We start from the raw sequence: 27,558 nt of genomic DNA on the forward strand, positions 1-27,558 counted from the left end.
GAGGATTGAAAAAAATTTAATGAGCTAGTAACACTGAACAGCAAAAACTAACCTAAAAACTGTTCCCACATCTACTTAAAATATTTACAATTTTGGTAACTGTATATACATTGTCATCTTTGTCCCTTATAGTCTATTTATAGATGAGTTCCTTAGGAATTATACCTGTTATATTTGGAAGATGAACAGCACAGTATTAGTGCAGTAGGCATTGCTGGGAATACTCTGTACTAGGCGAGTTGCCAAGAGCCATTGGGCACTGGCCATCGAAGCCTGAGGTGATGCGTACACGAATCAACACACAATGCAAACTCCTCTGCAATGTTCTGATGTGCAAGGCAGCAGGGTAAGTATACTACACTGTGCAATTCACCCTATTTGAGAAAAACAAACAAACAAACAAACAACAAAACAAATCTTTCACCTCTGTGCGGCAGTACAGGGCATCTGTAACCACAGAGACATTGACTTACACTGATCTGCACTTCCAAATACACTATTCACCCAAAATTCTGCTGCTCCACTGAAGGCCTACAAACCCATATAAAGCAGCAATCCCACTGTGAAGAGCAGTTCATCAAGTAAAGCCTAATTTTACAACATTCTGAAATTACACAACAGAACAGCACCTCTTGGAAAAAATTTGTGGTTCAAGTAAGACACAAATCAATACAACTATTAAAACTGGCTTCATAGTTCTAAGTTCAGTTAGCAGAATGAGATCTTTTTCACACATTCCTTCATAGGGGATGCCTTCACTTTTTTTTCTGAAGCAAATCTTTTTATCTGTATCACAGTGGGGCAGTATTACCTTTCATAGATATTTTATGCACTTTCTGAACTCCCTTCTGCTACTACTTCACCTTTCTGGAAAGAAACCCCCAAGAAGTTCTCTGTAAAGTGTTTCTGCCAAAGAAATTGCAGAGTCAGCCACCAAGCTCAAAACAATTTAAGTACACTGGATAGGAAAGTCACAGACAAAGAGATAAAACCTGAGAATGCAAGTGAAAAAGTACCGGGCGAGTAGTGTCAGACCAATCCAGTACTTAGTCAATGGTTTTTACGCGATGAGTAGAGAAAAAAAAAATCTAATTTACTAGAAAAGATTAAGCTTACAGATGATACAATGTCTGCATAATTTTAGAAAAATCATTGATTTCATGGTTTATTTTACAATAATTGGATTAGTCTACAAGTTAAGGCAAACATACTAATGCATCTGCTTTTCTTTTTAAATCATAGTTATAAAGGTTACACAAAATTCTCCAAAATTTCTAAGAAATGTTCACAATTGAAAAAAAGATAAGTTTTTTGATATCAGTACATGGAAAAAAACTAAGACAGTGTATACAATGTCATTATAGTAACAATATTGAAATATCTAATGGTAATATTTAGGCCATTTGAATAATGTGTTTCGAATGGTGAATTTCAGAAATTACTTACAAAGGTAAATAAGATTGCAGCTGTATCATAGTATTCATAACATGAATATGATTACATTGGCTATTTTCACAAAACCCGAGCATTTGTTTTCTGAACAATGAAAGCATATGATGATTAAATAAACATGAATATGTATGTATAACAAGTATGCTGTTCATATAGTCTGGAGCTACTTTCAGGTGTTTGTTCTAATTCTTTTGAAAGAAGAAGCTTGCTTATGTGCACTTTGTCAAATGTTTTTTCCGGGGACCTGTAAATGCCTATTTAAAGTTATGAAAACAAAATCCAGAGGAGGGCAGCCCTTGTTAGTGGGAGGACGGAGCGTAGCTTATGTGTCACCGTTTAACACTGCCAGACAGCTCTGCAGAAGCTGTAAGTTACCCTGTAAAAATAAAGAAAAATATCACCACATTTCTCTTCTTTCTTTTACGCTTGTGACAGATGTTTTTTAAATAGCAATACCAGCATTAAAGCAGAACAGACAAGTTTTAAGCATATGGAAAAATACTTGTATAAGAAACTTTTACCTTAAAAGAGTTTTTTGAATGTAGGAATATTGTGTCATGGCACTAAATGGAGCCAACTTGAGATTCAAAAATAAGCACTTAGTACCATTTTCAGGTTTTCTCCTCAGATCTAGTCTAGTCACAAAAACTATTCATCGCAGAGCACTCTCTCAGGAATGAAGTTCATAGTTGCAAAGTTTTAAATTTTTTATATAGCAAGTAACCATTAGTCTGTGACTGGAATATGATTCCCAAAGCCTAAGTATGCATATATTACTCTGAAAACTGAATTTATCAACAAGTATTAAACAATTTACAGCATTCAGGATCTCCTTGCTTATAGCAGCCATCCCAGCTCACAGCTCTGTTCAAGGACAGGCCTTGTTTGAAAGACAGCAGACTGATTTACCAGCTTAGCCAGGTGATTTAGCCATCAAAGTTGAGTTTAGCAATAACATCTGGAGCTACAGAAGTGATTATCAGAACATTACCTCACCTTAACTCTAAACCAAGCTCCGCCCTTCTTTCCAAACAGTTTTTAATCTTATTTAAAGCATTCTGACTATACCATAAACAGACTGATTTTCAGGTATCTGAATGAATTTACAGAACCGACACCTTCATAAATTGAACCAAATATGATTGACAAGCCAGGATTTACTTTGCAGAAGAAAAACACCAAAACAACGTGGTATTCACAATATTCACACTGGTTTGTGCATTCATTTACACTTAGATCATTATAAACTACTAGCTATTCACTATGAAATAGCTGGACTAGATTTGTTCCCAAATCTGAAATCTCTGTGTAAGAAAAAAATGTCACGCTGTTGATAGTGTTAAGAGTAATACCTATCAGATTCAGATAAAATGCAGAACACACAGTTTTCTGAATGCCCAGTTAGGAACATGAGAAAAGCTGCTTATTTCTAACAAAAATGTTGGATCCAAAAAGAAACATGTAAAGAAAACTTCAGACAGACAAAAACATGTGAGTAGCTGTGATTTGCATGCCCCTCATAAACAGTCCACAGAAGTACTAAAGAATTTGTAATTACTTTTCCAGTTAAAAGCATTCCAAATGACCTATGGCAGATAAGCAGAAGGACACATCCTTCTTACCCAAAAAGGTAAGAAATCATAATTCTATCCCCCATCAAGGGTCTTATAATCCAGATTAAGCAATTAACTGATTTAAAGGCTCCAAAGCAGAAGATTCTCAGTTATGCCTACTGAATCCTTCTCAGTCTTATCCCAGAAGGCAGCAATTTCAGTTACAGCTTCAGCAGTTTTCTTGTCTTTTTATGCCTATATTGGCAAAGGAGCATCATAAGCTATTTCTTAGAAGGCTTGTAATTCTGTGATATGAACAAGTTCTATATAAGCAAGATACATGGGGACTTGGTGCCCTATCTTTGTGGTGTACAGAATTCATAAACTAAGGTCTCTGTTACTGAAAAGCTGATTATTGACTGTAATAAACTAATGAATGAAAAGGAATACTTCAGTCCGAAGTATACTTGTGAACCGCACATGTTACTGGTAACAAAAGTGTGACAGGAGTCTTTTGGCCACGTTCTTACAGCAGCATGAAGTATATTGGCAATTTACAGGCCATTGTGTAGCAATCTAAATAGACAGTACCAATACATCTGTAGTTTTCACTGGGGGAGCATTAATTGCCTTCACAGTGGCTAATATGGGGATGTGTTTTGGACTTGTGCTGAAAACAATGTTGATAATATTTGAGATGATGATATTATTGCCAAGCAGCTCTTACTCAGCCTTTTCTGCTTCTTGTACAGCCATGCTAGAAAGGTGGCTGGGGGTGCATGGGAGCTGGGAGGAGACAAGTCGGGACAGATGACCCCAAGTGACCAAAGGGATATTCCATACCATATGACATTGTGCTGAGTAGATAAAGTGGGGGAAAGAAGAAGATGGGGGCATTCAGAGTGTTGTCTTCCCAAGTAATCATTACGCATGATGGAGCCCTGCTCTCCTGGAGATGGCTGAACACCTGCCCACCCATGGGAAGCACTCAATTAATTCCTTGTTTTCCTTTGCTTGTGTGTGCGGCTTTTGCTTTCCCTATTAAACTGTCTTTATCTCAACCCACAAGTTTTCTCACTTTTACTCTTCTGATTGCTAGTTGCCAGCCAAGGTTAAACCATGAAAACATCCTTTACACATCAGTCATTTCCAAAGTCAGTCAGCCAGACTACTAAAATTTTCCAAATAGACATATAATTAATTTTCATTTGATCAAATTTACAAAGTTCAAAAGAACCACCTTATTTAAATTATAATAGATCAAGGGCATTACTCTTTCTGACTGCAATATCTGACATACTTGACTTATATAAGCACAGCTCGAGACATTCAGATAAATTCAGAAAAGTGTTTCTTGTGAGCTCAGACTCCTAAGCTGTAGATATTAAAATTACTGACAGAACCACAGTGACAGAAACATCCTTTTCAGGAAAGAAAGAATTACTGACAAAACATTTCATCAAATCCCTTAGCACTGCATTTTGCTTACTTCCTTCTGTCAGTTCCAAACAGACTTGTTGCTAGTAACACAAGAAATTATTTAAAAAAAAAACTCAGAGAGGCAAGAGCAGATATATTAATATTTGTGGGGAAAATATGTTTCTAGTTTTTTATTTGTTTTTATTTGAAGGGAGTGGCTATCTAGGTTACAGTTCATATGTCAAAAGACTCTAAAAGTACAGCCAAGGCTACAAGTGCTCTAAGTATATGATTATAACCTTTACAGTTTCACCAGCTATCAAACCTCCCTTCTTGGACATGAAGTCCAACACAGGAACACCGCAAAATCCAGCTGTTTAAAATACTGAATAGTACACCAAATGCAGCTTTTGCATTAAAATGGCCAAACACTTAATCAGATCTCACATTAGCTTCAGCTGCATGAAGTCATGAAGAAACACAGCACTAGCAAAACAGAAGCACTACCGAGGGGGATAATCAGCCGGAACGGCCACACAAAAAGAAACATCAATCTGTTTAGTATAGGTCAGAGACCAAGGAGAATCTAAAGCTGCAGCTCGGCAGCTATTCTAAGTAAATCTAGGGTATATGCTGCTGATAAGAAGGCAGCTCTCTTTTGTTGCCAGACCCTCCCAGCCGAATCTGTGTATACAAATGATGCTGTGGAAACAAGACTTAAAGTAAAGCTTAGAAAAACCCAGAGCAACTTTAAGCTCCGTCTTACTATGCAGCTGCACATATAATTGTGCCAACATACAAGAAAGGAACAGTCATCCATCATCATACTTCCTGGCAGGAGCCTGCACTTTCATCAACTTAAAGCAATCTCAACCCACAGTCTGATTTTTAGCTTTATTTCAGAAGTCTTGATTTGCAATCAGGAAAGAATCAGAGGATATCAGCAGATTTAAAGAAGTATTTTATAGGGAAGTAGTATAACTGTAACTGGGCAACGGGGGTTCACTTAGTATTTGTATATATAGTGTTCTTGATTTACTCAAAGTTTATTTCCCTATCACCATCCGGTCTTCTAGAGCTACACAGCCAGATACAGCTCACAAAACGCGAGCCATATCTCAGAACCTTCTATCAATACTTTGGTCATTCTGACTTTTTCAGTGCAGTGACCTCTGTGTTTGGATTTGTGTTTTTATTTCCACACAGAGCAAATAACTTTTAACAGTAAGTCATGCAGCAGCCTTCCTTATGGCTGAATTCCTCCAAAAGAAAGCCTCTCAGGTTAAGAGTTCCAGCACCCACAGCAACATCGTATTTCACCTCCTTGTCTTCTGTGCCAGGCAGCTCCAAAGATACATGGGGGGACTGATTCAGAGACAGATGCATCTGCATGACATCTAGTCTGGACACATGCATTACAGCAAAAGAAAACCCACAACAGCAGACTTCTAGCAAAAGCCTGCAGCAGTGGTCTCTGTTGTTCGCAGACTTCCTCCCCACTTAGCATTTTTGCTGGAAAAAACACTTAGACCTGAATAACAAGTCGTGTTTCAAAGTTTGCAAGTGCTGTGCTCCACACATTAATGACCAAGCAATAGCCATTTTGTTGTCGCTAAAACTTCACATGCCTGCCTCCAGTAGGTGCAGAGGCACAAAGAGACTGCTGCAGCATCAGGCAAAGTATTTTGTCCAAAACCTAGAAGCAGGAGCTTTCGATCTGACTTAAATAATATATTGCCTACATGAAAAAAGCAGTTTTCTTTTTTGCTTTTACTAGTCCTCTTTTGGCTGTACCACAAGAGGAATTGAATTAGGTGTCTAGAAACAGCTCAACTTAACCCAGCCAAAAACAGGGCTACCTAGCACCCCCCGAAATGAGAGCCTCAAAATCCATATAAAGAAAAACACAGCAACCAAACTGATCCATCTGTAGTAGCTTAGCTTGTTTTAAATATGAAACACTGGCTTTGAAAAAAAGAGAACTTTCAAATCTCATGAGAAACGAAATATCCTTTCCTTCAACGGGTCACAATATTTGTTAACATTTTGAGAATTGTCACTCTTAGTCAAAATGGCCTTTTATATTGTAAAGCTTTAAATACTCAAAACTGTCTAGTGAATGTTGTGCTCTATGACGAAGTAAGTGAAAAGGGTCAGCAGCAATTCACCTTCAGAAACAGAATTACAATTCAAACCTTCTATTACAGCTTTATATGCTCCTTTTTAGTAAATTTACTAAGAAAAGGTAAATCAGAGACTATCTGAAGAACTAAGTCCTAAACACAAGCTGTGGGGACAACAGCTAAAAAACTTCAAGCTCTTCCAGGTAAACTGAGGACACCAAGCACATATCAAGTTAAAAGCTACATAAATTAAGCATCTTCCCCCTCCCTTCCACAGTTATTAGATGTCAAAATTCAAGAGAATATTACTATAAGATTGTGATTTTTATAGTTAATAGAAATAATTCTTTAAGGGTACTTTAGAGGATAGAGACATTGTTTAAACATTCCACTCCAAGGCATGTGGGGTCTTCAGTAAGAGTCAGTTACAAGAGATGATGAAGAGTCAATGACTGAAGCAGGACAGAAGCCTGTGGATTCATTCCCTTATTAAAAGCATGATATGGCAAATCAATAAAAACTATTGCAACTAATGACTGCTTGGACTATTTAAAGTAAGAACTATTCATCTGAAAAAGGAGTCAAGTTTTCCATATCTTATTGATTGCTTTATCAGCTAAATATCCCATTAAGCTGAACTTATACCGAAAAAGGTTAAAAAAAAAAAGAGAAAACTCCCCCAAACAACCCTTTTTACAGTGCATTAGTTTCATTAGTTTTGCAAACAAAGGGTTTAGCAGAATGAAGAATGACACCCTCAACACTACTGGAAAGACTGTAAAGCAGCAATACACCTTGTAACTAGTCCTTTCAACAGATACCCTTTAAGTTAATTCACAGCTTCATAACCAATGCAGTTTCAGATTTGTGATAAGAATGAGAAATGCTAAAGAGCTGATTTTTAAAAGAAAGCTGCCTCCTAGGACTGTTGTACTTGTCTATGAAATCAGAGCAGCTAACCATATTTTTATATGGATTAAAAAAATCAAATACATTGTGAAATTTAAGGACATTACAGGCCTCTTAAAGCTTTTTTCCTACAAAAATTAATTTCCCTGAAAAGGCTATCTGCAACATTCCTCTCTTGTTAACACTTTAGAATTTAAAGGCAAAAAGGTTCAAAAAGCATACTAATCATATTGATCTGAGTTCACGTCTGTGTGATTTCATGCTTAATAGTTAACCTATCCTGTACATCAAATCTCAACATCTGGATAACAGGAGAAACCACTTCCTGTCCCATGGTAAAATGGTAAGATGAGGTTTTAAAAATAGGCAGGTTTTCAAACTCTGCAGCTATAAATATCAAACAGCTAAAGAAGCATAAAACTGAAGCCAAAATTGTCTTTGAAGAGATGAGCTTTCCAAAGGCACCTCAAGCATACCAATCTCTCAGAGGTACTTCACCTATACTTTTTTTCTTTATTATTAAAGAAAGTTCACCTTTCTGGATGATGCTTAAATTCAAATGCCCCTTCCTGAACATGAAGTGCGTATCGCACAACAAATATAGCCATTTTGGTTAATCAAGCATATAATATTCACCATTAGTTGAAACACAGGCCAAAAAAGATCACAGTTACCTTAGCATGCTTTAATTCCAGTTCTGCTAGTTCCACCAGATTTTTTCTGAATGCTGCAACTCTTCTTGTCTTGAAGTCTATCAGTTCTAAAGAAAATAAAAGTGGACTCATTAACAGTATCCTTGCTAGTGGCCTCAGCTGTTAACAGACTTTCCTTCAGGATGGAAGAGGTAAAGGGTGAGAGAAAGCAAAAGGAAAAACCTCAAGTTTAATCTCAGCACATTCCAGGCTCAAAAATACTGCTACACAGTTAGATGAAAGCAAACCACTGTTGCAGTTCCTCACCTCTAGGTAGCCTTTTGTGGACAAAAAGCTATTTTGAAAACAGACTGCTTTTAACATTTAATTCTCTTATTCCACCTGCACTGTTCTTTGAAGGCTGATATGTGAAAGTCTTTAGGGAATATACTAAGCTAAAACTAGAATGAACTACACCATGCTTTTTTCATATAGCTTTGTGGCTAACAGGATCACTCATTCTCCACTGTCTCATTTACAGGAATCACCAACCAGATTTACTGGCTCAAACAACCCTTAAATCATAAAAACAGAAGAACACGTGTTTAAACCTTGAACAAATCTGCCCCAAACGATGAGTCAGATGACTACTAACTCACAAAAGTATTAACTTAAAAAAAAGACAGCAAGTTGCAGTGAAATCTCATTTCATTATTTCTCTCTTCTCTAATGTAGTATCATATATGAGACAGACTGGTGCCTTCACAGAATAATGCATAAAACCAAAAGGGGAATTTCAACAACACTTTAAAAGATTTGACTGCATTACTGCTGGCAGTTACTATTTTGTTTCACAGCTTGTGCATATGAAAAAAAGAGGTTAACAAGTAGTTTGCACCTAGACTTAGCTCTGCCTAATGGAGCTATGAGGAACCAAAGAAAAGTATAATTTGAACTTTCTAAAATAAGTAAATACTGATTATTTTTCTCATTAGTAGCATCCTAAAATCTGTTAACTTTCAAGTAGTAACATAGGATCAAGGACCACCCAAATACCTTGTTTTGCTGATTCAGAAATTTTCTCAAATTTCTGACAACATATTTGTTGAGTAGTTTCAGCTTGCAGCACATCTTTATTTTTTGCTCTTGCTTTATCCAATGCCTTATTAGCATTTTCATAATCCACTAGTGACCTAGATCTTCTGTATAGGAGATCCTATAAAAAAAACCCATAAAGTTTGTTTAGAGTTTACAAGACTCTACCCAAGGATTTTATTATATACCAAATAATTTTAAAAAATTAAATTAATTTTAGTTCTTCTTGCTGTATTTCAGTTCTTACTAAATTATTTGCATTCACTTAGTTCATCCTGCAAGACCCACAACATAATACTGTTTGGCCTTCATCTTGTTGGACAGAGGCTAGCACCAGATGCCTTAGATGAAACTCCAAAAAGCCTAAAAAGGCAGATTATAGGAAATTTCACAGCTTCTTAGATTAGAAACAAACTACATTTAGATTATATATTTTAAATACACAGAGGGCCCGTTTTGCCACAGTAACATTTTGCTGTGCAACAGTTATTGCTGTGATTATCTAACTAGAGATATTTTTCATCCAATGCTTCCTCATTCTGTGATGTTATTTCATCATCTTACATCCAACAACAATAAGAATTAAATTTTCTGTAGCCACAGAGTATCAAATTTGGCCCATGTGTTTTTGTATCAGCACTAGTAGAACATATGGAGTATCCAATTTTAATATTTAAAGAAAGGTAGCATTGCTTGCACTTACAAGCACCAAACACATTGCAAACACACAGAATTCACAAGCAGCTCTTCGACTGTTTTTTTGTTATACTGCATGATTTGGCCTTGACAAGTGCCTCACACAGTTCCACAGTCAGTCCCACAGTCAGCAACTGTATTGTTACTCCTTACATACAAGAGAGAGGTGGCAGCATTTTAACCTGTCTATATTGTGTGTTTCTCAAGATCATCCCTCATCGCTTTCTCTCTTTTTTTTTAATGTCAAAGAAACACAATGCCACTGAACAAAAACCCATAAATTCACCTTAGCAGCTTGAGATTCCCTAAGGTAATATTTCAGAAGATCAGAAAGTTTAAGATCTTCATCAGCAGATACCCGAGCCTCTATTTTCTGGAAAAACAGAACAAAACAAAACACCACCACCAAACAGAAAAACAGTAAGTAAAGCATCAATTTAAAAACATCCAGACTTTGGGTATTCACTTGTATGATACAAATTCAATGTAAAATATACAGTACATGACAGCTTGTCTTTTTCAAAAACTAAGGTCAGGCGTTATTGACAGAAAAGATGCAAAATGAGAGGCAGTATTAGGATTTTGTATTAAAATGTAAGCAATAACCTACTGTGTGAGCAGGAATTGACAACTAGATTTCTACGGTAAGCACAGCTTTATTTTACCCACAATATCAACTATATAGATCATAGGCTAGAAAAACCTCAGAGAAACAAAAGCTTGTATTAAGAGTTGCACAAGAAGTTTTATGTTGTTGCTGAGATCAAAGGAAAAGCAATTTTCAAGGCACCTTTACGGACTAGTTTTGTAACTGCTTGTACTAAATGCTCTAAAAAGACCAATAAATTAATTTGCTTGTATTTGAAATAGATATTTCTATGAATTTAGAAACAGAGTTTGTAGGTGCATTTTTAAACCCTAATTTAAAAAAAATAATTTCTAAAATGCAACATTTTGAGTCAAAGCAAGTACTTCTGTTAATTTTCTTTAAAGTACATATTTATGCAGATACAATTGTCTATTAGGAAATGCACACATCTTTCATTTGAAAGTTCTCCTGATATATGGCATACATCTGCTTTCTAGTAAGCCAAATAAATAAGGCAAAAGAAAAGATATTTGAAAATCTGCTTAGAAGCATCAGCAGTAGTTTTTCCAACTCAAATAACTGCAGAAACAGATCTTGGCTCCAGAAGAAAGCAGCATGACCACCATTTTTTGGATTAAGGATTACATTTCTTCATTTCTTTTATCCATAACAAGTCCTGTGATACGCAGTAACAGTTATGGAAGATCTTTCTGCATTTTAGAGGAACAGAAGCTTTACTAGTGTATTATGGGAAGACTGCCAAGAAATGTTTAATAGACTGAAGATTCCTAAGGTTCATTTTACAAAATCATTTTACAAAACAGATGAACGAAATCTTATGCTTTCTCATTCCATACCACACATTGCTTAAATGCTTCATATAATAATGGCCAGTCTTCGCGAACGAAGATTTTTGGAAAAGGTCTTTTACCTTTCCAGCCTGCGCAATGGATTTTTTAGGTGAGACACAGCATGCGCTGAACTGAGCCCACCCTTTAATCCTAAGGTTCATCTGCCGGGGCCAAGCGAGCTTGGACAATGGCAGTGAGGTCCTCAGGACATAGGTTTGTTTAGAGTGACCTTCTCATAGATGGATGGCCTCACAGGGCTAACGAGCTCCATCTGCCCGGGGGACTGGGATTCGAACCTGGGTTGCAGCAGTGAGAGTCCCGCATGCTAACCACTAGGCCACCAGGGGTCCCCAAATGCTTCATATAGAAGCATTTAAAACATGCACATATTAGTGTCTAATTGACACACAACATTAGTTTCATAGTACATACCCTTGTTTTGTCAAATAACTCTGACACCTTCAGAAAAAACCTGCACAAAGGAAAAAGTTTATATTACAACATTAATTTGAACAGTCTAATTCCTTTCTAGAACTCACAATACAGCCTATGTCTGGCAAAAAAGACTGCAAAAGCACAGCTTAGAATTCTAATTCACAGAACTCTGAGAACACACTAGTTTCAAACTGTAGCACTTCAAACATCTAGGAACTGCAACTAAGAAAAGGCAAAGGACAAACAAAGCATAACAGATGGATGGGTTTTACTAAAGAATAATTGCAGAGCACCTCAAGGATTCTTTATGCTTCTGTGAATTAAAGCCCAAACACTGGCACTCTGGTTAACTGTCTTACACTATTATCAGGTGTCCTTTACTTAAGTTGAATGTACTTTTCTTCACACAGTAAACATGGGGCACATCTTCATCACAGGAGACAATACAAGGCTTCAGTCTAACAGCAGACTAAATTACAGTCAAATTATACTATTTTGACAGAAGACAGATGCGATTTCTGACAGACCCTAACAGACTACAACAAATATAAATACTCTTAACAAGGTAACTGATATGTAAGCTATCAACACATTTGAAAGTATATAACTGTAATTGAGGTAAATTAATAAAAATAAGTTGACTTTCCTATTCATCTCCTACCTGTCGTCACACTGACACTAACATCACACTAATGAACTACGCATGCATATTCACACCGTTCACATCTTTAAGTTAGTTAATTAAGTTTTACTTGCAGATACACCAAACTCCATCTTCAAGCAAATCACTAAAAGATTAAAGTACAAACATCTGTACATAAAGACCCCCTTCTATTTTCAAAGTTCTGGGGATCTCTGTAGATTCCTTTATTTGCCTAAATGTGCCAGAACAGCACAACTGTTTTTCAAGATGTTGGTACAGAGAACACTCAAAAAAATCTATATACTCAGACTGATACCTGTGCTTGCTGCACTCGTCAAAGCACTTATTTAAAAAAAATTGTGAAAGCATTGGGTTTCTTTCTTATTCTATGAGGACTTTTCCATCTCAGCTGTGTAATTTTCTACAAACTGCAGAAAACAGCATTTTTACAAACAAATATTTAAGCAAAAATATTAAAAGCAGCCTGTTACAGAAATGAAATACTAGAGAAAAAATATGTTAATGTGATATAGCTGTAATAAATTGTGGTTGTCTTATAACAAGAGCTAATAATCTCAGCAGGTCACCATTAAGACTGCTACTTATCAAACTACCCCATAAATTATTAACAATATCTTACTTGCATATATCTGTGGAGTCCTGCGTTCCTAATGCATATAATGAAGACCCAATTCTATTGTAGTCATCCGCCACGTCTAGAAAAACAAATAAGCACTTGTTTTACTACTTCATTCTTCTTCTTTCTGAAAATTTTGAAGTTCCTCTCTTCCTTTGAGAGTAAGAGTTTTTATAAAAGGACATACTTTAACACAAAAGCAGAAATAAAATTGCAATCACGTCACTTTTTAGGAAGGATAACTTCACACAATAAAAATGGTGCCCTCACCAAATCACACAGCCTGTAATTTACCTAGGAATATTTTACACGATTAGAACCTACTGGCTAAATTTATTGTGAAACTTTGTTAGGTTTCATTTTGGTGTAAGATGTACAAACTCAATGGTTAAAGTCTGAATTTAAATCTGAGTTTGTGACCTGCTTTTGTGTGAACTATATTACTGTAGATAGCAAAGACAGAATCTGTAAATCAAACACAAACTTCAAGAAAGTAGACAGAATCTAGTAGATCAATTTTGATTTATCTAGGCACAAAAACTTACAATCAAGGGCAACATAGGTAATTTTTTTCTGAGCTTCTCAAAACACAGTAATCCTAAGCCAAACACAATAGTCCTAACCCGAAGCTTTTTCATTTTCTCAAATAAATGCACTGCACTTGAGAAGACTATCTAGAGCTTTCATAAATCACATTAGCCAGCACTCAGCTCAGGATTGGAAATCAATAGCCAAGTGGAAAATCTTGTCTCACTAAAAAAAAAAGGGATCCTGCAAACCAGGCTACTGAATGTACACGTTCCAGTCTCCACTCTAAATGGATGAAAAATGGAAACCCAGTCTAGAACTCATTTCCTAAGTAGAAGTTTGCTACTAACAAAGGTAACTTCGCTAGCACAGTAATGCAATGCCTAGTGTGCCAAGAAATTGCATTCTGATGAAATCAACCTCATCTAATCAAAAACAACTTCATTAGGTGTAAAATCATATGGACTGATGTATTACCCACCTCTACACCTTAATGACTAAGAATCAGACTTCAAAAAATAATACATAACATGTTTCTCTTCAAGTAGACAGCATGAAGAGTCAAGGTATCTCCAGTGTCACAGCAGGCTGTTCTTACTCCATCTAGTCTACTACAGCAAAGCCTAAACTTTGAAACTCAGATTTAGACTATCTGAAGGCTACACTTGGAGAAATAAATTCACTTTTTGCAGTCAAAACAAAAAAATTTACTTCTCCTCATGAACAACTTCTGTCCACTTTAACTAGTACTGTTTTCACGCTGGGAAAAAACCTTACTTTTATGTGATTTTGTCATTTTATCAGATTTGGCAGAGGCATCTTTAACTCGGTTGTGATATTCTACAAGGAATGTTCTTTCATGTTCAAAGAAGTCATCCACATCCTACAAAAAAATAAAAAAGAGAACAATTAAAAAACCAGTATTCACTCACTCTCTACAGAGCAATTGCAGAGTAAATTTACACATCGCTGTGTGCAAATGCAATCTATTTTTATTGTCTGAAACACCATTTATGTAAACTGACTTCTTTTCCACTTACATTATGAGCTGAAGTTTTACTAAGAATTTAATAAAAATTAAGAATTTGTAACAAGCATCTTAAAGGTCTATATGACTACACATGAAGGATATAATTTCACTACTAACTACTAAAGGGTCACCAAAGGGTGACAGAAAAATAGAATACAGGTCAAGTACTTAATAAAAGGACATCTACCTAGAAAAGAGGGAAAGGGGATGAAAGTCACCCAGTTGCACAGATGCTGTGGTTACAGCAGAGATGATATGAACTCCTAGCCCAGAACACTGATCTTAATGACAGACTTTTTTCAATTTGGTAAATGCAGGTAAATTTTAATATTTTCTGTATTACAGTTTGAGATACTTGGTTTATATTATTTTTTTAAAACCCTCTAAAATAACACAGATGCTCAATACTACGTAATAGCCTACAACATGGGCTTTGAACAATGTTCTTACAACAAATGCTTGTTATTTGGACTTTACATTTTTCTCCAAGTCGTAACTAATCCATGGTTATATCCACCTTCGAGCAGCTTCAAAACTCAAGATTTTAAAACTAGAAACTTTAACTCCTGTAAATTGCTAGCAAATGGAAAGTTACCACTAGAAAGAAAGGAGATCAAAAACCATCCTCTGCAGAATTTATGCTTATTATAAAACCGATCTTATAGCTTTTGGAAAAGTCAAAATGAATTGCATTTTCTTTTTTTTTTTTTTTTTTTTGGACTCAGTTACATTGTTGCATCTAGTGGGAAACATCATATCACCTCTACTGCTGCTCTTAGCTTTGAAACAGTAGAAGGATTCTACTAGGCTGGTAAAATTCACACTGTGTTATTAACTTCTGAACTGAAGCAGTTGTCAAACCGAGTTCTCCTTCCCACTATATAAAATGACAGGCCGGAACAAAAAAAAACCCAGATTATCAATTATCTATGGATTAAAAAAAAACTTAGTTTCATAAAACAGGGGGAAAGAGCACCAAAAGCCCTCTTTCACACAAGCAAACTCTTAGTTATCTTGCATCCAGGCCACAACTTCTTTCCCATGGTCTGCCACAAATTCTTAAGTTAGATATCACTATAAAAGTCCCATTTTTGTACCTATGTAAAATTCTGCTTCATAAAAAAAAGGTGACAACAATGTTAATACATTTTAAATCTTGACATGTGAAGCAATAATCACCTTTACTCCTGAAACAATGACACCATCTGCGGATTTAACCATATTTTTGAAGAAGTCTTCAAGTTTCTCTTTCTTATTTTTCCCACGAACACTCAACTGAAAAACAAATTCATTTATCAAGTTCATTCCTTTTCTGGTCGCAATAAAAGCTTTAACAAAAAATAAATAGAACTGCATACCATAACTTGCTACACCTAAACTGGTTCTCCTGCTCTCTGCTTAGTGTTATACTCTGCACTAATGGGGACAGGGCACCATGCATCCAGAATGACAGACTACCTCATGTACTAGATTGTTCTTTATCACCTAAAATACTGTTCTAGGAATTAAAAAAAGAAAACGACCGGCAACATTCTAGCACCTAAAGCTAATACCAAATGTACAAGATGTACACTTCAGTAATCAATAATACAGTATTTATCATGCACAGAGCTGCTGACTTAATATAACCATGTCTCACTCTTAAGAGTGATCTTAAGACAGATCTTTCACTTCCAAGGGTAATGCCGGTTTAAGCCTCCTCAGACTCTTCCTGTCCATCTAAGTTCGCCCAGTTTAGGTAACTGAGTTCCCAAAGCAGTAAGCATTTCTACATCAAGCAACAGAGGAACCTCTGTAACATATTTTGATCACAGTATGTATGCAGCTGAGCTACTCTCTGTAATGATTTCTTTAACATTCAATGTTGATTCCTGCAATTTTAAAAAGTAACTAAAAGCTGTTTGCAGAATATCAGCAACCACTAACTCCACCACCAAAGAGTTATGAATCCAAAAAGTTCTCTCCATTATCTCAACTCAGTAGGTAACATGTGGGTAGCCACACTAGTCCAATACTTAGAAAAAAAATAACCAAATTTTCACTTACATTGTTAACAAAAAGGCTTTACTCATCACAAACATTTAATTAGAAATTCTTTCTAGTTTTGTTGGCAACAGAATTTATACCACAGTTCCAAATTTTAAAAATTAGTGTTCCATCTTTCTTGTATCATTCTTCCTCACAACAACAAAAACAACTTCAGTCAGAGTGGAAAAGTATAATGTCATGTGAAATCACCACCAAAATACTAAATTTCCATTAATATTTTTCATGCTGAGGTTAGAGCACAGTGCATTTGGTTCCACAGATGGCAGAAAATGAAATCCTACAGACTAAATGAATTGATAACTTTTACAATACAAGTATGTCTGGTATGAAGGAACTGATGTAATTTGCTCCAGGAGGTAATGCCCTCTTAATCAATTTTCCATCCTACCATAAAAGTATATCTTGATTTCTGTTGCCAGCAATTCAGTTTTCAATACTCACATCCTGATTATATTCCAAGAATACATGGAAATTTAAATCCTTTCTCAAAATAGGATGTGCTGCCACGCGACACAAAAACACTTCGTGCATTGCAACTGTCTTCTTGAATATTGCCAAATATTCACTAAAAACAAGAAATAAGACAGACATAAGAACTTCATATGAAGCAATTAAGTTTGAGATAAGCCTAGTGAGCAGCTTTAAGAGATCCTCAGTAAGGGTACAAAATCATAAGCCAACATAATAGTTTATCACTCCGATATTTGATACAGACATAAATAAATAGTACAATGATAACACTAGTGAGAAATTTGAAGCCTGAACACATTACAGAGAGACTTTTGATGAAGAGTCAACAAATACACTCTGATTTTTAAAGTTAGCTAACAGACACTGTTTTGCTGAACGTGTAACCTAATGTCATTGTCCCAGCACCCCAAAAAATCAAGAAATTGAAGTACAGACTACAGTCACTAGGCACTATGTACTGATGAGCAAATTCCTTCCTCCCCATCTCCATCCCCATGCCCATTTGCACCCTCCTTACTTATTTAAATGTTCATGTGGCTTTATTAGCTGTTTAGATAGTCTTTTATTTCACATTAGAGTCCCTAGCCTTTTTGAGCCGAAGCTTACGTTAATGTCTTGCTTCATAGTGATTCTAAAAATGAAATTAAGTGGTAGGTACAACCAAAAAAATCACATTTAACCATAACAATCACATAGTTGCCCAGTTCAGCCAACTCAACTTCAAAGCAATTACTCACTTGCAATTTAATTAAGAGGAAGGCATTATTATCAATACAAGTTTGCTATAATTCATTTTGCTTTGCAAATTCAGTGAATAAGATGTAACTCATCTAAAAATCAGGAAGGTCTCTTTTTCCCGTTCTGAGGTCAAACAGTGAAATTATAATCAACACTTTTCCTTCCACTATGTGCAAGGAGGTTAAGATTTACATACCAGCAAACCAGCAGGGCCAGTGTTGGGAGATGTTTGATCTCAGTGAGAGTAGTAGTCATTCAGTGAAGACAAAAAAGGAGGATGCAGAGGATGGAGGTGGCAGTAGAAGAAACCCAAAGTTTTCTGTGTTATCCAACCCCTAACCAGACCACAAGAGAATCATGATCAGGGCCGCTGGAAAACCAGATTCTTTAAAATCTATAGTGTTTTGCTAATTTCCAGTTTTCTGCATATGAAGTGTATATCTACTCTGCTGTAAATTATGTTGTACATATCACTAATACAGAGCTTTTTAAGACATTTGCTCACAGCAGCTGAAGTTCGGAGAGAAAGCAGCAGTTCTAAGAGTTCTATGTACTTTTCTTGCCAATTCAGAGCTCTTGATAGAAGCAGTCTAGAAGCAGCGTAAATATACACTTGAAAACTGAAACCAATGACAGGAAAAAGATCAAAGAAGTGAATGCATGATAAGGAAAATGGACGAAGCAAGGAGAAACTTCACTGTGTAACTCAATATGGAACAAGAAGCCTCAGAGCAGATATTTAATATAAATTAAATTCATAGTAAGGGAAAACACTACTTTCAGGAAGTATATTCTCCTTGTGCAAAAGCAACAAAAAAAAAAGTGTCAAAAAATATTTTCTAGTAATCTTCGTATTTCTTGGGAAACAGAAGGTTGGCATGTATGTTTCCAGTACCAATCACATGCAAAACTCCCTAAGTCAATCCCTACATGTATAAACTTAAAGTCTCATTATGCTTTTAAAATGTGGAACACCAACTTCTATCTTTCTTAGTTTTATCTCTGCCCTTTGCAGATGTTTTGTGAAGAAAAGGATGTAACTAGGTTCCTTCTTACAGAAGAATGTACAAGAACAAGCCAATTTATTTTTCCCATTTCAGAAGATCTTCCATGAAATTATTTCTACAATTTTCCTAATGGCACTGATCATGATCACTAAGATTACCCCTGGTTATGTAGCAACTGGATTCTCAAGCCTATATCTCACAGAGAACCGTTACATTGAAATCGGAAACAGGGGACAGCAAACAGCTTTAAAAGTTTTGGGATATAAATAAATAAAGATATAAAGTAGTAATCAAGTCTACATACGCTTCCAGTTCTTGTTTCATCTTGGTGAATTCTTCTTTAGTCATCGATCCTTCCCCTTCTCCAAGTTTCTGCAATTTCTCCCTGGAGGCATCAAAGTCAGGCCTGGGTGGTGCTGGTGGAATCTGGAATTGAATCCAATATTTTTTTAATCTCTCATCTTCTCAGTCAAACAACAGCCCTTCAGTACAGGAACTGTAGGTTGCCTGCAGCTTTTTAATATATGGCTCTCTTTCATCATTCATTATAGCATTTCTGGATGAAGTCTCTCATTCATGAGTTATATGTGCCGCATTGCTATACCAATTTTGGTCAAGTGTCCTTGAAGATTACTAAAGTATGAACTAATGGCTTCAGTTTAATTACAACAGAAACCAAATAATACGTAGCTTTCCTATGACAATGAATTAAAACCTGAGATCATTATTTTCTAATGAGTTTTGGTTTAGCTTATTTGGTATTACACAACTGTTTTCACACCATCCATTTATAACTCCCAGAAACTTTAAACCAAGAAAACCATTCCCTGTTGTTTGCAGACACTAGCGCTTTCTTGCAGCACTGTTGACATTAAAGATGCATCTGTTGAAACAACAAAGCACACAGTAAACACCACAGTCAAACTCATCTTGAATTGCTGTCAGGAAAGGGACACAGAACAAAGCTAAACTATGCTTAAATTTTAGTTTGCTGATATGGGCCCATTATATTAACACATTACAAAAACGAAAAATCCAGCATCTAGACAATCAACTATCTGAAACTAGTAATTAACACACTGAAGGTCTAGTTACTTCAAACTGTTGCTGACTAAGAAAAGACTAGCTCAAGAAGGGCATGACACATCACAGACTATACTCATTATAATGTACCCCCTAATGAATTAGAAATATCTGTTTACCTTCTGCATCAGCAGACACCCCCAAACACAAAATGAATACTTAACTTTCATACCAAGATGACAAATATTCCTATTTGCAATTAATGTATGAACAGCAGCACCCATTTTTAATATGCACTATCATAACGTGACTATTTTGAGACCTCTTGTCTCTGGAGGCTTGAAATAAACTTCGAACCTTAAGTTACTGTGTATTGAAGTTCTCTGTAGTTCTACATGATATTTGTATTGGTTTCCCCCGCTCTGATTTATGGTAAAAAGATTCTGATCTTTATAATGAAAACTGGAAAAGGCTAATTATTTCACTCTGCAATTCCAGCTAAAACAAAAGCAACATGAAACTTGTGAAACATTAGCTTGCAAAAACAATACCACAGCTCAACTATCTCTCACACTTTTAACACAGTAGCCTAATGTACACTTGGAGGGAGATGAAAGTACTCATCCCTTAGGAGAAAAAGGGAAGAAGGTATTACAACTACTGTAACTTTTCTCCAAGCTTGCTTCAACTAGGAAATTTGTGTAATTGCATTAAGTATTAGAGAAGCTGATCTGATTTTAGAAGGAATGAACACCTGCTGTTTCTACTGCATTTAAAAGCAATCTCAAGTACTTCTGATATAGTCCACAGAAAATGGTGCATATAAACCAAAAGAACACCAGTACTTACGATATAGCCAGCATAGTCCTCATTCTCAACAAAAGAATCGTGAAGCCAAATAAACTCTTCATGTTGCCGGACAACAGAAAATTCATTTTGTTTGAAATTTGGTAAGGAACTCTAAAGGATGGAAAGGAGGTAGAATTATGGGGGAGGCAAAAAAAAACCCACAACAAAAAAAACAATGCTTTTCATTACTGTATGAGAAGCACCTTGAAGGAACAACAGAAATGTCCCTGTAAAAATAACTGAATCATCCAAGTAAGGATTTGACACAAAAAAAAGTTCATTCAGCAGTAATTACCCTCATCTTAATTAGTGCAGCAATCAATTGGAATAGGTTGCCCAAAAAGGTTGTGGAGTCTCTGCCCTTGGAGATATGTTTAATATTTTATCCATTTAATCTTGGAATTCTGTTTAGCATCTTTATCAGTGATTTGGATGAGGGGATCGAGTGTATCCTCAGTCAGTTTGCATATGACATTGGGTGGAGACGATCTGCTGGAGGGCAGGAAGGCTCTACAGAGGGATCTGGACTGGTTGAATCCCTGGACTAAGGCCAGTTCTGTGAGGTTCAACAAGGCAAAGTGACAGGTCCTGCCGCTGGGTCCTAAGAACCCCAGGCTGTGCTACAGACTGGGAGCAGAGCAGCTGGAAAGCTTCCTGGTGGAAAAGGACCTGGCAGTGCTGGCTGACAGCAGCTGAACATGAGCCACAGTGTGCCCAGGTGGCCAAAAAGGCCGATGACATTCTGGCTTGTAGCAGAAATCATGTGGCCTACAGGACTAGGGCAGTGATTGTTTCAATAAACAGTTTAAGTAAACTTTCTTTTGTATATAATTAAGAAAGTGTTGAGTTTACAAATCCAAGTTTTTACCTTTGTATGGACAGTGAATTTCACTTTATCCCTCTCGCTGAGTGCATCTGAGATATCCACTTGCAGAGCAGCATCAGTCTGGAGATCTACATTTATTGCTCTAAGCTAAAAAAGAAAAATCTATTTAGCTTAATTTAAAAAAAAAGTTAATTATATTTCCTTTATTCTCCTCTGAGAAGAACACTGATCCTGCAATGCTGAAGACAGATTACAAAAATCTCCAACATTAAAAGATTATTCTCAGCAAAAACAGAAATCCCAGTAGCACTCCTTATAGCACAAATAACTATACAAATAATAATCTCCTTTACAGTACTCCTTGTTAGTGCACTATTTTCATTTCTGTATATTATTACCTTGCTAGTAATTGAGATAGTCGAAGTACATTTACAGACAGTAGCAAGTTTGGAAGGTTTTTTCTTTCATTTTTCTCTTCATTCCCCTCACTCCTCTGAATTGACAACTTGCTCTAAGTAAATGTACTTGTGAAGGTAATTATAAAGATACTAACAGTTGGAAAGGTACTTTTAAGGAGGAATGCGGTCCTATCTTTCAAAGAAACAAGAGCTGTTAAAGATCTGATTTACGCAAACTTTCTTACACTATTTTTCCATTTAATGTTTCTCATAATATATTGAAAAAACTTAATAATAATATCCTGAGCTTTACAGAGCTAAGTCTTCTTAGAGATATTTTTCTGAAACCCCCACAACCAAAAAACTCAAACCCAAGATTTCAATATCTTCAAAACGGCAAAAGTGCAAGGAATATGCATATTTTTTCTACAAGACATGAAACCCAAACTCTCTTACAAAGTAATTCCGAAGTCATATCGAAAAAAAAGAGACAATGATCAAATATAGAAAAACTGGAATATTATCTGAGCACCACAATATTTGGCAGCAACTCGCTTCAACAGTACTTGCTGCAACTAACCTCATCTAGACTCCAACTGGAAATTCAAGTCCCCTCGCTCTTGCACCCTTGTTGTTATAGAGGAATTTGTTCCATGACAATTTCATCATGACCAACCAACATTCAGAATGTTTTTACAAGTATTAAGGCTAACTCTGAAATCTTCTCTGAAATCAAAAAAATTGTCAAAAAATATTTCAACATCATGCTCATGAGGCATACTTTTTACTGAGGCACTGTGTCTTCTTTGATGCTGCATTTTTTCTACAAATATCCTGTTCTACAGTATAAAAATGTTTTGCCTTACAAAGATCTAGACTTTCTTCCATGCAAATCTTTTCAGGATTGCATTTTGAAGTCCATACTTAAGTGCAGAAATGCTTTAAGTATCAACAACACACAGTACAAAGGTTACACATGAGCAGATTTTGAAGGTAGTTCTGTAAGCCACTGAAACAGCACTAGGGGAGAAGCATCAACTGCCACATTTTGCTTTCCATCAGTTATCTTTATCTTAAATCACAATGGCCAGACCCCACTCTAACTAACCTCAATGTGTGGACAACTGTTGTCTATGTAGCAGCAACCAGACTAATGTATCTTAGAATTAGTGTATTAAAGTAAACCAAAATCATGCAGTCTAGCATATTCTGCTAGGCTAGCAAAATGTAAGAGTTCAACAGCTATTACACAAGTAGTAACAGCTTTTCCTTACAGCAAAGTTGGAAATCATTAAAATGACTGCCCAGTAACGTATGCACACACCTGATAAAGGCATTGCCTTTTGTTTTGTTTTGTTTTCCCAAGGTTTAGGGGGTCACTGCCTGGTACAAAGGCATATTATCATGCAACAGTCCCTTGCAGATCACTTCACAGACCAGAACCTCCTAGCTCCTACTGAGTTTACAATGTTCTTAGTATCTAATTTAGGAAAGAAAAATATAATGACATACCAATGTCTCCTGTATGCCATGACACCACATTTTTCAGTGTGTAAAAAAGGTTTTTGGGGTTACACTGTCTGGGGTACTGCTTTTTTTTCTCCAGTCCCCCCAGAATACATTAACAGACATGGTAATCTCAGCAAATAGTCTGGATTATCTAAATGGCATTTTTGTAATCTTTCACAGGTCACAAATATTTCTACCAAAATACTTTTCCACCTCCTTTTTTTTTTTTTTTTTTTTTTTTTACAAAGTGGTACTACACAAAATTCTAAGATTCAGTACAACAGCTGATCAAGTCTGTCACTAGAAGGTATGTAAAGCACCCTGGTCATATGCACTATTCACAGCTTTAGATACAAAACTTTTATCTGTGCTGAGAAAACTAAGAACAAAACATGACAACTTCACTCACAGCATACAACTGTAAAGGAGTATTTGATTTACACTGAGTTAAGTCTGTAACAGTTTTGAAGAGTTTAATCATATGTTAAATTATGCTGTGTAGCCTGACTGCCAACGGGGAACGTTTTTGTCTGCAATGGTAATGAAGCATTTATGAAAGGTGTCAAAGACAATCAGAAAGGTGAAGAACTTTAAATGTATTCATGTGACACAAGGTTCACATTGCATTACAGGAAATTGAATTCACTGACAACATCACTGCACAACAAACTTAAGCAAACTCTTCATCACTACAAAAGAAAACTACCACCAATGGATGGTTTTCTAGTCATAAAGGAAGTAGGAAATGAAAAACTAAAAGAAGTCTGATATGGATGAAAACTGAAAGTACCTTAAAGTATGAAAAAGACAGAGGTAAGATACAGTCCCTTTTTATCTTGCCCCTCTCCAAGTCTAATACATACAAATCACATAATAATTTTACGCTTAGATACGTACTCTACATCCATGCTGAACAACTTGCAAAACAAAAACTAATTTGATTTAGCTACTTTACAGTTTTCTATGCTTTACTAAGAAAGTCCCTGTTTTATTCAAAGGGTCTAGAAAATACCAGAAGCCAAAACTCTGGCTAAATGATGCTACAGTACTAAAAGAGAACACAATGCAAAGAGAGGATTTTAGCATCTAAGCTCTTGCTTAAGAATCAATTATACTTCAAATGATAATGGAAGGAAGCTGATAGAGGCAAGGGAAAAACAACCAAGCCCTACATTCCTAGGTAATGTTACCATTAACACCAACTTTTATGCTCTAAGATCTTTCAAAAATGTTAGAGAAAAAGGACCCTTTCTTCAGCAGGTTCTTTACAGGCAGAAAGATATACAGAGCAAGGGGACAAACAATACCTTTACAACAAAAGCTTACTAAGTGTCTTCACAGCTTTAAGTTTCCAGCAGACCTGTTCTAAGGGATAGCTCATTTCCCCTGAATGAGTAGACAAGAGTGTTAGCCAACTCAGCTAAAGTTTATATCTATATAAAATACACAAGATAGTACTAGTAGAGCAATACTGTACCACTTTTCAAAGCACACACTGTTTACATTAGAGAGAGCACAAAAATCTCAACAGGAACTGTGGTACTCCAAGCGAACTCAATAGTATCTTCCTAAGCGAAATTTAGAAAAGCAATTCCCACAAGTTCATTTTATGCAGAGCATTTACAATAAGTTCCTTCTACAGACCACCCACAGCTACTTCCTCAAAGATGATTCGCAGCGCTCAGTTTTACAGTTCTCTGGAAAAGGCTCCATATGGTATTACACAATTGTTTGAGAATTACTGTTCTGTGTGGCATCAGCATAAACTCCAGCCCTCTTTTCATCCCATCACTCCAAGGTTAAACTTAACTGTAGCTGATGAACGTGATCCTGCAGCATTAAAAGTACAGTTGTCATAGCAATATCTGAATTCCACAGAGGCAAGAGTACTGATTTTCAAAACTAAAAGCTCAACTACTCCAACCAGAAATTGCCATCCATGCTTTCAAATAAAGGCTTGACCTACTCGTTTTTTAATTGCAAACAGAGGAAGGCAACAAATCAGAACCAGGGAATCACTTTATGAAAAGATGTCTATTTTTACTATTCTACTAAGAAAAAAATTATACTGTTTTGAAGATTAAAGCATAGCAAACCCATTCATGAACAGATTGCCATATTGCTTTTGATTAATTTCCTGTATCATAATCAAAATCACGCAGCTAACAACTTGTGTTTTAACCCTAAGGATTTACACAGCAGTAAAAAAATAACCCCAGAGTGACTGATGATTGAAAAAAAGAAACCTAAAAAAATTAGGGAAACGAGAAGGGCACTATTTTGGTTTAATTCCTTAGTGCTGGATGAAGATGGGGGAGGGGAAAAAAAAAAGAAAACTGGACTTGGCCAACTGAGATGATGTAAGTTTTACAACAGTACGAACAAGACTGCTAAGGGATTTCTTAAGGTTTTCAAATTACCTTGTGAACTCTGACAACCTAGCCTTAGAGGGAAAACTAATAACCAACCAAACAAACAAGTTTCAAACAAGGTCAGATCTGCATTGTTGTGTTCTACCTGCACCTTCAGATAAAGACAACTTAACTGTGCACATCAAAGTGTGTTCCTAAGTACCAGGGAGAACCTATGTAAAATACAATTCCACAACTAACAAGTTCTTTGGTCCTTCTTCTGAAGACACTCAAAGGACAACAACAATTTCCACCTTCTCTCTTTTTTATCCAGTATTCTTACTAAAGTAGCTGCATAATTAAAGGCAAAAGCTTTACAGTAGCCAGAATTGGCCCAATACAATATTAGAATGCTGTTTTAAAGTTTTGGTCATAAACTGGAACATAAAATACTGAATTCCTACCGCATGCATACAGTCAAAATTAATTTAGTACTTAAAACTGTATCTGACACCTGAGTACAACATACATACATGATAAAAGTTTATACCAACACAGTGTTTCTCAGATTTTTGTATTTTTTAGTGATATAGTGTATGTAGTCACTTCAATAACCACAACAGCCAAGGCAACCTAAGCAACCCTGAAGCTGCTCTTCTATCTTGCTCAGTTGGTCTTTTTTAAGATAATAAGCAAGAGGGGTTATCAGTCTGAGTGAATTATACTGTATTAGCTGATTTGTTGCTTAAGTGAGGCAGGCAAATTAAAGAAAGATGGATGCGACAGTCAAAAGAGAAACGAAGGCAAGAAACAGAAGGGCAGAGAAAAAGGTTTTCTCAGTAAGAAGCATAACTGTGGCATCCTGTCCCAACAACAGAACTTCTTTTCAATACAGGGTTTATTATGCAGCATGTGCCTGCTATGTAAATGCCCCATTGTTATCTACGGGAGAGTCCCTAAGGCCTGAAGGGAGAAGAGAGGGCAGGACTGCATCACCCAGGCCCTGGCTCACGGCTGGAGATGGAACCTGGTGCTCCCCAGGGCTGGTCAGCCTGGGCAGTACCGGCCTCGCCGGGCGCGTGCGGCGGGAGGGGCCCGCAGGGAGAGAACATCGATCCCCAGGCACACACAACCCCCTCCCGAGCCGTTCCAACGAGAGCACGAAAGAACTGTCTTTCCAAAACTTGTGTGACAGAACAATGAGCAGCCAAGGCTGCACACACGCACACAGACGCCGATTTCGGCTGTGTCAGGCGCAGATCCCGGCGGGCGGACAGACAGCCGGGACCCCGCCGCCCGGCATCCCGCCTCCCTCCCGGCACCCACGCGGCGGGCTCGGGCCGCCAGCGCCCGGAGGCCCCCACGGAGGGGCCGACCCTGCCCTCCCTCGCCCAGCCCAGGCGCCGGGGTCTCGACGCCTCCCCGCGGCACTTACACCTCGGTCCTCCTCCGAGAGGAAATCTGGGCCGTCGTCCGAGCCTTCCTGCTTGGGGGCGAGGCGAGGGCGGTAGCGCGGGCCGGGGGGCGCGGAGCGGCACGGCCGGCGGCAGGGAGGGTATGGGGAGACAAAGCGCACAGATTAGTGACCGGCCGCGCCGCCCGCCCGCCCCGGCCCAACCCGCGGCCGCACCGGACCCACCATCATGGCTGCTCACGGCGCTCTGCGCCCGCCGGAGCCGCGGCCGGGCGGGGCTGCGGCGCGCGGGGCGGGGCGGGGCGGGGCAGCGGCGCCGAGCGGCGCCTCT

General features: G+C 37.2%; 1 protein-coding gene across 1 annotated transcript; it reads right to left on the minus strand.

Moving 5' to 3' along the window:
* On the minus strand, positions 1 to 27,510 carry SNX6 (sorting nexin 6). The gene is made up of 14 exons (XM_027670581.1): positions 27,453 to 27,510; positions 27,249 to 27,296; positions 21,598 to 21,702; positions 20,730 to 20,840; positions 19,162 to 19,283; positions 17,083 to 17,206; positions 15,772 to 15,867; positions 14,340 to 14,445; positions 13,038 to 13,113; positions 11,752 to 11,791; positions 10,166 to 10,252; positions 9,145 to 9,304; positions 8,131 to 8,216; positions 1 to 1,828 (listed from the first exon to the last, which is right to left on the minus strand). Exons 1-14 carry the CDS (start codon positions 27,456 to 27,458, stop codon positions 1,775 to 1,777), a joined length of 1,221 nt encoding a protein of 406 aa, XP_027526382.1. The 5' UTR covers positions 27,459 to 27,510; the 3' UTR covers positions 1 to 1,774.
* Between the last annotated feature and the right edge of the window lie 48 nt (positions 27,511 to 27,558).

Source organism: Neopelma chrysocephalum, unplaced genomic scaffold (assembly GCF_003984885.1).
Source record: "Neopelma chrysocephalum unplaced genomic scaffold, ASM398488v2 Primary Assembly neopelma1_24, whole genome shotgun sequence".
NCBI classification, from domain to species: domain Eukaryota; kingdom Metazoa; phylum Chordata; class Aves; order Passeriformes; family Pipridae; genus Neopelma; species Neopelma chrysocephalum.